At 57.0% G+C, this 13,798-nt stretch overlaps 1 protein-coding gene across 9 annotated transcripts in view; it reads right to left on the bottom strand.

Annotated features, from left to right (window-relative positions):
• The window catches only part of SLC6A9 (solute carrier family 6 member 9), a 32,470-nt gene extending 21,085 nt beyond the window's left edge, over positions 1–11,385 (bottom strand). For 3 of the 9 annotated variants that reach the window (XM_030759883.2, XM_030759884.2, XM_089894436.1), the window contains exons 1-2: positions 8,908–10,158; positions 5,391–5,506 (exon numbers count right to left, since the gene is read on the bottom strand). In XM_030759883.2, the coding sequence (XP_030615743.1) occupies positions 5,391–5,420 (30 nt within the window). In that variant the 5' untranslated portion in view covers positions 5,421–5,506; positions 8,908–10,158. Of the gene's footprint in view, positions 1–5,390; positions 5,507–8,907; positions 10,162–11,106 lie in introns of those variants that run through there. The other 6 variants (XM_089894464.1, XM_089894455.1, XM_030759881.2 and 3 more) reach the window with 5 other exon arrangements.
• Between the last annotated feature and the right edge of the window lie 2,413 nt (positions 11,386–13,798).

The following is a 13,798-nucleotide window of genomic DNA, read 5'->3' as shown; positions in this document are numbered from 1 at the left end:
TAGGATCTTAGTAAACATCGGTCAAATGGAAGCATGCATGAATTCTGATGTAAAGGAGAGCTTCCTTGTGAGTTTGGTAAGTGAGGTGACCCCAGCGGGAACATGGCAGGATGACATTTTTTTTAAGGGCAAAGGCTTTAGAGTCAGACAAGCCTGGGTTCAAACCCCAGCTCTGGCAGTTCTCACTATATATATCTCCTTAGGCAAGTCACTTAACATGTCTGGTCTTAGTTTTTTCATCTCTAAGATGGGGATAATACCCATCCATCTTTGAAGCTATTAGCATTATTAATAATAGTAACAGATAATACATATTAAGTGCTTACTATGAGCCAGACACTGTCCTAAACACTTTATATATATATTAACTCATTTAATCCTTCCGACAGCCCCTTGAGGTAGGTATGTTGTTATGCCCATTTTGGGGAGGAAGATGGGGACTGACCTCGGCTCAAGCAAGTCTCCTAAGAATGGCCTCAGACTCCACTGACTGAGCTGTTCCCCGGGCCAGCCTCACGCAGCCGGGTCCCCAGACACGCTCCGCGGACTTCCTGTGAGCCCAAACTGAGGGCCAAGGCCCTGGCTGGGCCACTGGCTCCAGGAAGGCCCAGTCACCCATGATGCCCAACTGCTCACTTCCATCCAGGGTGGGCTCTGGGCTTTGGCTGCCCTGGCCTGGGCTGGGTGCCCAGAACAGGCAGCCCTGGCTGGACAGCTTTCTCTGGCTCTGGCCATGGGGACAGGAGGCGGCAGTGGCCCAGCTGGGTCCTGGCAGTAATGAGGCCTCATTAGCGGGATCCAGCTGCTCCAGCCCCACTCAGGGAGGCCGACTCCCCCAACCCCGCCTCTGACTTTTCTTAATAAGAGTGGGCATGCCTCCAGAGGGCCAAGGAGTCTAGGGGCTTTGTTGTACCCTGTGACTCCGAGGGAAGGTCCTACTGAGCCAGGACTGGAAAGTGCTGGGGGTGGAGGGGCTGCAGGGAAGCCGTGTGAGGGGAGGGGAGGCCGCAGGACTGAGTAGGTGGCCTCCAGGGAGGCTGGGGAGGGGAGGGAGACCAAGGGGAACAGAGGGCAGGTCCTAGGTCCGGAGAGGAAGCCTGGGGAGGTTGGGCCTTTTCCTCTGGATCTAGATATTGTCCATTTCACTGGGGAGGGGGTAGTTGTGTATTTAGGATCATCTAGTTGATTATCTAAGTCATTGCTCAGGCTGTCCTGGCTAGGAGAGCACCTTCTCTGTGCTAGGCCTTATAGAAGGAGAGTGCCCACTGTGTGTCGGTGCCTGAGGTAGGAGAAGACCTACTGTGTGTCAAGCCCGTGCTAGGAAGGCACACAGTGTGTGCCAAATCCAATGCTGGGAGAGCTCCCACTGTGTGCTAGGCTCTGTAAGAGAGCACCCACTGTGTGTCCACCCCACAGGGAGCCCTTGTGGTGTGCTGGGTCCTGCACTACACGAGTGCCCCATGCATGCCAAATTCTGTGCCATGTGAGGACCCAGTATATGTCCAGCCCTGAGCAGGGTGAGCACCCACTGTGCCCCTTGCACTGTGTTAAGTGAGTGCCCAATGTTTGCCATGTCTGTACTAGCTGAGCACTTGTTACATGCTGGGACTCATGCTAGGTGAGTGGCTGGTAAGTGACAGGCCCTCTACCAAGGGAGGGCCAGGTGGGTGTCAAGCCTGTGCTTGCTCAGATCCCAATGTGTGTCAAGCCCATACTAGTTGAGCACCTGCTACATGCCAGGACTTGGGCTGGGTGAGCACCCACTGTTCACAAGGCCCTGTGATGGCTGCTGCAGACAAGAAGTATCCAAACCCTCTTGTCAAAGCATAACAGAACAGGTCGGGGCGGGGCAGCCCCAGGTGGCCTGTGGTGCTTTCAAAGCCTTTTAGGGGTCTTCCCTGGTGGTGCAGTGGTTAAGAATCCGCCTGCCAATGCAGGGGACATGGGTTCAAGCCCTGGTCCGGGAAGATCCCACATGCCGCGGAGCAACTAAGCCCGTGCGCCACAACTACTGAGCTCTGCCCTAGAGCCCACGAGCCACAACTACTGAGCCCGTGTGCCACAACTACTGAAGCTCGCATGCCTAGAGCCCGTGCTCTACAACAAGGGAAGCCACCGCAGTGAGAAGCCTGCCTCCACTCACTGCAACTAGAGAAAGCCTGCGTGCAGCAACAAAGACCCAACGCAGCCAAAATAACAAACAAACAAACAAACAAATAAAATAAATTTAAAAAAAAAAGCCTTCTAGGACGATTCAGATGTTCTGGCACCCAGGGCTCTAGCCCGGGTGACACTGCTCTTATTCATCATGAGGCTTCCAGCAACCAGTGAACTCAAAGATGTTGGGGCTTCCCTGGTGGTGCAGTGGTTGAGAGTCCGCCTGCCGATGCAGGGGACGCGGGTTCGTGCCCCGGTCCGGGGGGGATCCCGCGTGCCGCGGAGCGGCTGGGCCCGTGAGCCGTGGCCGCTGGGCCTGCGCGTCCGGAGCCTGTGCTCCGCGACGGGAGGGGCCGCAACGGTGAGAGGCCCGCGTACCGCAAAAAAAAAAAAAAAAAAAAAAAAAGATGTTGGGAGAGGCCAGTGAGGCTCACCAAGGCCTTTCTGCCCAAGATGCTGTATGAGTGGGGAGCGGACACAGGGGAGGGGGCTGAGTTGGCCAGCTTGTGGACTTGGTGTGCAGCTGTGGGGTTAAAGCTGACCCAGTAGGGCTCTCCTGTCCTGGGCTCCTCTCCTCCAGCTCTCTGTCCTCCGAGCCCCAGGCAGCCCGGCCCCACATGTGTATAGAGGCACTAGGTCTCCACAAAAGGACCACCGCCACCCCCCACCCCCAGTGCCCCCAAGCATCCCAGCTGCTCCCAGGCTTGGAGGCACCCTGGCCAGCTGGGTTCCTGCACGGCCCTGTCCTAGGAGCTGCTGAGGCGTGAGGGAGGCAGCTGAGCTGGCCTGGCAGAGACCATCTGGGCTGGGAGAGGGGGGAGGGACACGTGGGGGAGGGACACGTGCGGCAGGCATGTGGGTCTGGGCACCTGCTGGGAAGTGGCTCACCCTCCACGGGGCACCTGCCACATGAAGAGCCCAGCAGAAGGTCCAAGGATGACATAGGGTGGACACTGAAGAGACCCAGGGGACACCTGTCCTCATACCCAAACCTGGGGCAAAGGGGGATGGAAGTGAGGACCCCATGGCAGGGGCCAGCTGCCTACTCCCAGCCTACCAGGGCACAAACGGTAACAGAAACCACAGACCTGGGACAGTCCAAGTGCCACTGGCTTACATGCATGGCCCTTAAGACACTCTGTTCTGCCCCACCATGGCATCCAGAGGAGCATCCTCAGTCACCTGCCCTTAGGGGACCACAGGCACCTAACAAAGTCCAGGCGCAGCTGCCTAGGTTAGCTAGGAGAGATGGCGCTCCTCAGAGGCTGTATCCTAGAGACAAGCACTGAATGGAGGCGGAACTGGTTCCAAACTGGGTCCCGAGAATAGCGGAGCCCAAGGTCATAAGCAGAACTGAGAAAGAATCAGGAATAGAATCTCGAGCAACCACTGGGGGTGCCCAGGGGACATGCTATGGAGCCTCAGACTCAGCAGCGGCGGGCAGAAGTCAAAGGTCAGAGGGCACGGAGGAAATCGAGCCCCAGCTATCTTTAGGCACATCCTGGTGCTGGGAACAGGCGTCCCAAGGCAACATTCCCTTCCACAGACGGGCTGGCCTGCTGGCCGGCAGAGCCCAGGGTCCGGGAAACTCAGCTCCGGCAGGGATTCTGGGACCTTGTGATTCATGCTCCCTATGCTGCCCACGTGGGTTCCACATCTCTCCTGCCTCCCTGCCCCAGTCCTCTGAGGGTCGCTCCAGAGAAAGTAGAGCAGCCAGGACTGAGTAGTGCAGAGTACTCGGAGGGTTTCTTAAGTTTCATGGGACACAGAATCTCCATGTAGGGAGGGGCAGAGCCACTTCCTGTAACAGGCCCATGGCAATTCCGACACTTCCGGGAAGCGTGAGGCCATTTTTGATTCTATCACAGCATCCACCCCCTAGCAAGTATTCAGGTCAGGAGACCTCCAGCTCTGCCCACATCTGAGCACTCAGAGTTCAGGTTGGCTGAGGAATACTTTGAGAAGCTTAGCGCATTCGGACATGTTCCAGTCAGGAGTGGGCCAGACCAGAGCAGGTCTGAGGGGCTGGATGCTGGAAGTTCAGAACGGGATAGAGGATAGAGGGTCCTGAGCCTGGAGCATGACTGTCCAGCTCCCTCCCCCAGACCATTCCTTTGGACCAAGTACTTCGAGTCCCAGAAATCAAATCCCTGGTGAGGGACAGGGCTTGTTTTGGGAGGGCTCGGCAGAGACCCTGGGCCAATCAGTCTTTCACTGAATGTGAACAGCAACAGGAGAATCCATGTGGAGAAGGGAGGAGCCACGGGAGGGGCCGTGCTCAATCACTGGCTTCCTCCCCTGACAGCTGCCCAGTGTCACTGGCTCCTGAGGCAAGATCCCAAGTGAAGGAATACAACCACTGCCCTTGGGGTATCTTCCTGGTTCCTGATTCCAGTGCTGGCCTGTTCCATCCATCAGTGAGCCGGCCCTTGCCCACTGCTTCTCACCACCTCTCCTGTGCTCTGAGGCAGTGAGCAGTGAAGAGCTGTGGCTTGGGGACAGGGGAGAGGGAGGTTTTCTGAGGAAAGGATTCAAAATGAAACGCTCTGGGCTTCCCTGGTGGCGCAGTGGTTGAGAGTCCGCCTGCCGATGCAGAGGACGCGGGTTCGTGCCCCGGTCCGGGAAGGTCCCACATGCCGCGGAGCGGCTGGGCCTGTGAGCCATGGCCGCTGAGCCTGCGCTCCGCAACGGGAGAGGCCGCAACAGTGAGAGGCCCGCGTACCGCAAAAAAACCAAACAAACAAACAAAACCAAAATGAAACGCTCTATGTTACTTTTCAGAGTGGAAGAAGAAAAAAATCAGACAGGCTCTGAGGACCCCTTGATCAGCACATGCTGAATGCTCCCCACGGCAGGCAGAGCACAGCGTTGGGGGTGCCTGGGTGTCAGCCACAGGACAGCCCTCCCAGCAGGACTGACTGCAGCCTTCTCTCCAGGGTATCTTGTGATGAGGGTGGGAAGTGTGCCTCGTGCCTCCTAGCATGCCTTTCGGGCTCTGTGGTGGAATCTGCACTGCTATGGGCTCGGAGCCATGGCAGCATCTAACCTGCTGGGTGAGGGGCTGCCCACCTGGGCCTGGGACAGCCCTAGCACTCAGGAGCCCTGGCAGTGCCAGACTCGGGGCCCCACGGAGCCTCCTAGGCCCTCCTGTCAGGGCCAGCAGCTGACAGCAGGCCCCAGCGGGGATGGTGTTCATGACCCCCTCCTCCCTGCAGTCTGGTCCCTGTACTCACCAGCATCGCTTTGGCACCTTTTCCTACCATAGTGGCGGTGGGTTAGGGGCTCTGGAGTCCCGGACCACACTCACAGGCTCTGTTTCTAGCACCTTTCAGAGCACAGGCCTCAAGAGCTGTGGAGAGAGCAGAGAATGCACTGAGGATTTGGCCCAGGAAGGCAGGGCAGGACATGTGCGGCCCTCAGGGCTCTTCAGAACAGGGAGTGCAGGGCCCAGACCACCAGCTGGCAGGCCCCCTCTTCCCTCCCGCCCTGGCCCAACCCCTGCCAGACCATTTCCTGTCCTGCTCATTTCTGGATGACCCTCAATCCAGTTCCTACCTCACTCTTCTCCCAAACCTTCCCCTGGATCCCTTGGTCTCCAGACTTCCTGTCCCAATGGGCAAAGGTCTATTTTTGACTCTCCAGATGCCCAATTCTATAAAAGATAAAAAATGAACACAGAACTGGGACAGGGTCCAATACCTTCCTCATCTGTGTGACTGGCTCCAACCTCTCCCCTGACGGGGAGTCAACTTGGCTCAGCACATGCTCCCCAACCTCGCCCCAGCCAGGCGTCCGGGATGGTCCTTCCCTATCCTGGTGCCACTCAGCTTGGGCTCCAGGCAGTGGGCTCGTTGTTATGTCACTAACTTGGACCAGAAGCTCTAGGCACACCAAACACAGCATGTGTAAGCACAACGCTGCCATGCCCGTGCTCAGGCTGGCCCCTGCCGAACACCTTCCCTCCTGTTCACCAGGTGAAATTCTACAAATCCTTTAGGAGCCTGCTTAAGTGTCACCTCTCCTCTGTAGCTTTTCCTGACACTGCCCCCACTCCACCCCAGAGTGAACAAACTGTCTCCTCTTTTGTGTTTTGTGCAGACTTCTACCAGTGTCCCTATCAACTCATTTGTTTACGTCTGTCAACCATGGGTTGGTTGGCCAGTTCCCTGAGGGGTTGGATGTGTTTCATCTACCCCTCTGTGCCCAGCACCTGGCGCGGTGCTCAGCTTGTAGGGAGTGTTGGTGGAATTGAGTTGAAGGGAAATGGGTAAGGCTGAGGCCTTGGAATGAGGGGCCAGGTCAGCCGGAGAGATCTCGTAGGAAGCCCCTGAGAGGCGAGGTGGGGCTGGTGAGCGGGAGGGGCAGACAGACGGGAGGGGCGGCCACGCAGCTGCTGGTGTCTGCAGGTTCAATGCTGGATGGACGCAGACGGAAGAGCGGGGAGTTTTTGACAGCTCATAGGAGTGGAATCAACCTTCAGGGAGCCTCAAAGAATTCTCTTATGGGAGGAAAACCCGGGGTCAGATGCACAAGGACATTCATGCTCCATAGGGCGTGGTCCTACGAAGGACTGGGGCCTTCTCTGGGTCCTCTCAAGGAGTCTCTCTACTCCAAAGGCTGTTTTGTGCCACTCTGCCCCGCCTACAGCCACATTCAAGGGCCACCTCCCACCCACAGGCCCAGGAAGCCTTTGGAAGGCTAGAAAAGAGGAGGAAGAAGCTCTTCTTTGCCTATGCAAATCAGCCCTTGGCTACCTTAGGCCTTTGTCCTGGCCACCAGGTGTCCTGCATAACCTTCCCCCCAGGGTGGAGCCAGGTAGGGATGTGACTTGCGACCATTTCCCTTTGGTCAGTCACCGAGGCCGGCCTTCCTGCCTCTCACTGTTCCCTAAAGAGGTCCCTGCTTGTGGCTTTGGTCTTCTGGGGGCAGTCAGAACAGGGGGTGTGCTCCCTTAGAAGATCATACCCTTGTCTTCGCTTACCACACCCCTCCCTCCAAGCTGTACACTCTAGATTTGCTGTCCTCAAAGCTGTCCCTCTTCAGCTAACAGATAATAATGACAATGATGATAATAATGACAACGATGATAGTAATGACAGCAGATGGCATTATTAAGAGCCACCTCACTGGTTGGGCATTATGCCCTCTGGTCAGGTGAGTAAACTGAGGACACTCCATCCTGGAACCTAAGATCCAGGGTGTTATCCCTAAGCACTGCAAATACAGCCCTTGTGGTCAGGGTGCTGACAGATTAGTGGAGAAAAGGTTGCTTGGGGGCTGCTTTCAGGACAATGAGTTGGGTGTAAAGCTTTGCTGCTTCTCCCGCTTCTGCCATTTCTGTTAAACGGCCCCATCCATCCATTCAAAAAGTACCACCTGAATGCCTACAATAGGCCAGGCCCTCTTCTAGGGGCTGGGCATCCACATTACCCAGGCACCAGGCCTGCCCCTAACCCATATATGGACCACTATTGACAAGCTCTCCATCTGTGCCACATGGGTCAGAGTCAGGTTAGCTTGTGATAAAAAGCTTGGACTCTGGGACCTGGAAGGAGGAACTGGCTCTGCCACTCACTAGGTATGTGACTTCAAGCAAGTTACTTAACCTCTCTGAGCCTCAGTTTTCTCAATCTGGAAGACGGGGCTAATCATACTTCCTTTGTACATTCTGAAGTTTGTGCTTAATTTTTGACTCTACAAGTCCTCCACTTTTTCCTCCCCTCCAATCCATTAATCTTCCCAAAGTCCTAAAGCCCTGATTCCCTCCAACAGTTTTCCACAGCCAACAGGATATGGCCTAAATTGTTCAGCAGGCATTTAGGGCTGGCCACAATTCAATTCATTTACTCCGCAAGTATTTATTTCGGGCTTGCTCTGGGCCAGATCTGTGCTGGGCACCAAGAACTCTTCAGTCTCTGCCCTCCTGCAGCTTGCAGGCTGGTGGGGAAATGAATGAAACTGGTGACTCAAATGTGTATAATTAAAGCCTACAATAAAGGGTGCGAAAGTGAAAGATCTTCTTTACGAAAATCTACACCAGGGGGGCCTGGTCTTGTCTGAGAGTTACAGAGGACTTTCCTGAGGAAGTGATGTTTAAGAGTCAGAGGGGGATGATTCGGCAACAGTGAGCAGAGAAGAGGAAGGGAGATTCAAGCAAATGAAATACTATGTGCAAAGACTGTGAGGCTGAGGCTCAGAGAGTGAGGGAGAAAGTGGCCAAAGACAGAGGTGGAGAGATAAGCAGGTTCGGGGTCTTTGGGGCCTCGGTTTTGGTCTTTATCCTGAGGGCAATGGCAGCTATTGAAGTCTTTAAAGTAGAGTTGTAACTGCCAGGAGGAGCAATTGGTGGAGGGTGCATTTTGAAAACATCGCCCTAGATTAGTGTGGAGAAAGGACTGGAGGGAGGGAAGAGGGGAAGAGAGGAAATCAATTAGGAATAGGCCAGGCCAGGGATGAGGGGACTTGGCTCAGGAAGGTGATGCTGGGGTGGGGAGAGGTACAGAGATTTGAGAAAAATAAAGAACGTAACTTTGGTAGGAGACTTGGTGATGAATTGGACTTAGGGGGTGAGGGATAAGGAGGGGTCTCTGGTTTCTGTTGGTATAATAGGAAGAAGACTGTGCTAGTCCCAGAGACAGGAATGCTGGGGATGCTGCAGGTTTGGAGTGGGGAGAGGATGAGCTGGGTTCGAGTTGCCTGTCAGCCACCCAAGGGAAGATGGGGAGAGGGTAGTCATAGGACCCATCTCACCTTTACTGTCTCATTGCTCAGTCTTCCTCTCCTCCAAACAGGACTGTCAGGTCAATCAATTTTAAGGGTCCATCTGGGCCAAGCCCTGGAGTCCTCGCTGGGGATGGAAAGGTGACAGGTTCTTTCCTGGCCTTCAAGGACCTCACAGTTTAGGAGAGAGATAGAGGAGGAAACATAATCTCCATTCACTGTGACGGAGGGAGTGGAGGGGCTGTGAGAGTAGGGGAGGGCCCTAGATCTGCCTAGATTCAAGGTCGGCTACCTGCAGCCACTTGCAGCCACCTGCGGCCACGTGGGACTATTCAGCATCCCCAGAGGGTTCTTGTCTTCATGCCTTTGCTTAGGCAGTTCCCTCTTCCTTGAGCACCCTTGTCCCCATATCTATCTGTATATACCCCACCCGTCTTCAAAACCTGTCCCAATGCCATTATCGTCAAGAAGCCTTCCTTTCTCCTCCCATTTGCAGTCAATCTTTAAATGCTACTCCCGGTTACCCCCAAAGCACGCTGTGTACATCTGATTAATATGCTCCTCACACGTAGCCGTTGCGGCATGGTTACTTGTGTCCCAATCTGCCTTCCCCACCAGCTGGAGAGATCATCCAGGGCAGAGGTGTGATTCTTCTGTGTCCCCAGAGCTGGGCACTGAGCCTCAGTCGCAGTGTAGGCCGAGTAAGGGGGCGTTTTCTCTGCGGTCCTTGGAAACATTTGGGCATGCTCAGTGTCGCTGTTTAGTCCCTTCCTAGAACCAGTCCCCTCACCCACTATCCTCCAATCTTCTGACGCTCCCTCACTTTGGGGTTCTTTAACCTCTCAGGTCCTTCTCTCCTTCTCCACTCCTCGCTCCCCAGCCTTTATCTTCTAGCGGCCGCAGCATCAGGCTTGTTTCGGCAAAGAAACAGACCTAGGCTTTGTGAGGGAGCTGTCAGAGAGCTGGGGACGCGGCTCCTTTAAGAGAGACCAGCGAGGGGGCGTGGCCTACGGAGTACAGGCCCGAAAGGGGGCGCGGTTCCTTTAAGAAACAGCCGGCAGGCCGAGAAGAGGCCCTGGAATGGCAGGAAGAGGCGAGGTCGCTCTCGGAGCTGTAGCACCGCCTGGAGCGTCCAGATTCCTCGAAGCGGGGCGCGTCCGCCTTAATCGGGGTGCGAGGTGTCGGGGGCGGGCGTTACATCAGCCGCCACGTGTGGGCCTCTCAGCTGGTGTGGAGGCAGCAGCCCCGCCCCCGGTCCCTGCCGTGGAAAAGTACCCGGGCGCCCAGGTCCCCGCCCCCTTGCCCCGCCCCCGAGCCGGCTCAGGCCCCTCCCGGCCCTCCGGGAAAGCCCCCTCCCGCCCGGCCCCGGCCCCGGCCCGGCCACCTGCTCCCGCGGGCCGTGGCTGCGGGGTGCGGGGCGCCGGCTGGGAGTGGGCGCCCCGGGCTGCTAGGCCCCTGCCCTCACCTGCGGCCGCCTGGGCCCGCCCTACGCGCACCGGGAATGAAGGTTGGGCTGGGGAGGGCGCGGGTTACAACCCCCAAAGAACAACGCGGCCGTAGCCCCTTCCCAAAGCCGTGGCCGGGAACCGAGGACAACAGCCCGAGGGCACCGAGACGCCCCGGCGCGGCTTCCCGGGACCTGCTGGCGCGCGGGAACCCTCAACCGGCCGCCGAGTGGGCGGGCAGATAGCGAGGCAGGCCGGCTGGAGGGGCCAGATAGGCAGCTTGGCCGGCCAGGGAGATGGAGAGCGGGAGCCCGCATGAGGGGCGCAGACACCCGGCCCACCGGTTCCGGGCGCCCGCAGGCCTCAGGCGCGCAGACCCGCTGGCGCCTCAGACAGAAGCTCTGGTTCCGGCGCTGCCGGCACATCCCCGCTCCCGCAGCCCCGGATAGAACCGGCGTCAGCACGCAGCTCCCCCTCCTCCAGGAGCGCCCCCCGCCCCGCGCCGCCGTTCCCTCCCGCTTCAGCTCCTTGGTGACAGCGGTGACACCCAGACGCGCGCACCTACCCCGACCTTTCCGACGAGACAGACATCCCTGTACGTGCACCCACACTCTTACCCCCAGATGCCCGCATGCATGCGCGATCTCACACACACACACACACACACACGCTCGCCCGCCCGCTGGTCCTGGGGCTCAGCCCCGCGTAGCCACCAAACACCCAGACCGACGGCGGGACAGACAGAGGCGCGGGCCGCAGCGCCCCCTTCCCCCAGGCTCCTTACCATGCTGCAGCCCCCGGCCCAGGCTTGCCGGGTCCGCACCGCGGTGCGCCCAGGTGGCTTTCTTAAAGGGAAAGTTGCATCAGCCTCCTGAGGCTCAGTGCCGCCGCGAGTCCGCCCGCCCCGCCGCGCCGCTCGCCGCTCCTCCTGAGCTTGTTGTGTTTTGGTTTCAGAGAGGCGGGGGCCAAGAGTTTGGTGAAAGTTTGGAGAGTGGAGAAGGCTTGGGAGATCTAGCCAAGTCCCTCCCCTCTCTGAACAGCTCCCCTGGCCTCCCTGCGCCCCCCCCATCTCATCCCCACCCCCGGAAGACTTCTCAGGCTCCTCCTCCCAGGGAATAAAATTACAAGTTGCTCCTGCTTTCAGATGATTGATCCCCACGAACCCCTGGGAGTGGGCTCCGCAAAGGAGCCCCCTTCTCCGCCCCTGCCTTGCTGCCCTTCAGCTGGGGCCCTTGGAGGAAGCAGATGTCCCCTTCGGGCTAGGCTGGAATGAAGCCAGAACGCCTGGGGCACTTGGGGGGCTGGAGCTGGAGTTAGCTTGCCAGGCCCCCGGCCTTCTGCGCCTGCGTTCCCCCTAGAGAGAAGTCAGAGCAAATTCCATTCCCTTTGAGCGGTGCCGCTAGGGACTGTGGGCACTGCTGGGTAAGGCCTGGGTCCTACTCCTTGGAACTGGAGGGCTGGGGATCCTTTCTCCATGGACCCTCCTTTGACCACTGGTTTAGTCAACCCTACATTGGCCATTGTGTTACAAGTGCTGCAGTCACCAACCTGGGCCCCCTCTTCTCTCCCTGGGGAGACATACCTGGGTTCCAATTCCAGCTAATGGAGACTTTGCCAAAGGGAGCTTTGCTGAGCCTCAGTTTCCTTCTTGCAAAACAGACAAAACACATTGCTCCAGGCTGCCCCCGAGCAGCAAGTCTTGGCAGTTGTCGGAAAGGGGCTCCCACAATTGCTTACCTTGAGAGCCACCAGCTTTCAAGGAGAAGGGCCGGTTAGTACTGGCTGTCAGGGAACAGTTGTTGCCCCCAGCATCTGCTCAGGAAGGGGACAAGTCTCTTCTCGGCGCCCTGAGTCTGTCCTCACTGTTGTCTGGCCAGGAAACCAGTTTTATTTGTTCCCTGGGGATAGTCAGCCTCCAAGAAGCTGATTCACATATGCCAAACTCGCACAAGATCAATTGACAAGTGAGATTCCACTTTATTAATTTACAATCAGAGGCACTGAACAAGATAGCAGGTATCAGGCACAGATACTTCCTGCCAAGGAGTGCTCTCAGGCCACACACAGTCCATTCCACCAGGCTTCTCCAGGGCCCTACCAACTCGGAACTTATAACCTATTCACAGTAGAGACTTGATCAGATAGATCTGGGAAGATCTGGAGACATTATTCTTGTCAGCAAGATTATTTTCATTTTTACTCTGTCCCCAAACCTAGCAGGTACAGCACGTTTGTGATTTATATTCTCCTGTGAACGAATTACAGGTGTCTTATGTGTATGTGTGGCCTCTTCCTGAGCAGCCTGTTGCTCCTGTGCCCCCCTGCCCCTGTGGATTTGAGTAGGTGGGTCTGTGTTTGTGAGTGACTGTGTGCACTGCAGCAGCTCTGTGTAGGTGTGTGTTTGTGTGTGCAACTCTGGGGTCTGGGCTCCTGTGATCCAGGCCCCACCCCCTCGCCTGTCCTGCTGGGACATAAAGTCTGTGGCTGGTCTCTCCCTCCCACCCTCCCCGTGGGGCTTGTCAAAAAGGGCCACCACACAGGGAAGGCAGGATGGAGGCTGTTGGAAGATCCCCCATGGAGTGGAGTGGGGACAAGGAAGAGTGGGAGGGTGGGACAGTGGCCTCCTTTCCCCTTGAAGCAGTAGACTGGGGGTCAAGGGGCCCTGAGAAGAGGGCACTGAGGGTCAGTGAAGCTTCTGGGATCGACCTGGCCACCTCACCCTAAGGACTCCATATGAAGGGAGGGAGGCTCAGGATGCTCACAGCCAGACCCTGGGGAGGCTCTCAGAACCTGGGGCTGGTGGTGGGGTGGGGTGGGGTGGAAGAAAAAAGGGGGAGGGGTGCTCAGGGTTCAGCCCTCTGAGGCTCTATCAGGGAGAAAGAGCATTTGGGATTAATTTGGGGCAGGGAGACAGCCTCATACTTTAGCCCATGGGGTGGGGGAAAGCTTTTCCCTGGGGGTGTTTGGGAAAGTTGGAGATATTGCTCACATGGGTTTTGCTAGACAGATGACATAACACAAATCATATTTGCATACATTAGAGAGATTTATAGATGTGTGTATTTTACACATCTTGATCTAGAAAGGGCTTCAGGCAGCTACACAGTGAGTTGAGTCCTGAGGAAAAGCTTGTGAGAAAGATTCTGGTTTGAAAAACCGTCTGCACGAGTCAGGGACTGAAGCGGCTGTTTTTTTCCAACCAGAATGAGGCCCCAAGGGAGGCAGGTTTGGACCTAGTCCAGGTCAGAGCTGGGATGGCCTTCATCCCCTCCTGTGAGCTTCCCGCCCTGGGCCACTGGCCCACAGGTTGGGAAGGGCATGGCCAGCCTGGGCCACTGTGAGGAGAGTAGGGGGCTCAGACCAGAGGACAGAGAGAAGGACTGATGGGGTCAGACATCTCGCTGGCTTGCTTCTTCCTGGGGCAGGGCAGTAAGAGGACCGGCAGCAGCCGGGCCCCACCCACTGCGGGCTAAGGC

This window comes from Delphinapterus leucas, chromosome 1 (genome assembly GCF_059928025.1).
Source record: "Delphinapterus leucas isolate spDelLeu-1000000601 "Yukka" chromosome 1, BTC_Dleu_Yukka2, whole genome shotgun sequence".
Taxonomy (NCBI): domain Eukaryota; kingdom Metazoa; phylum Chordata; class Mammalia; order Artiodactyla; family Monodontidae; genus Delphinapterus; species Delphinapterus leucas.
This window is presented reverse-complemented; position numbering and strand designations above follow the sequence as displayed.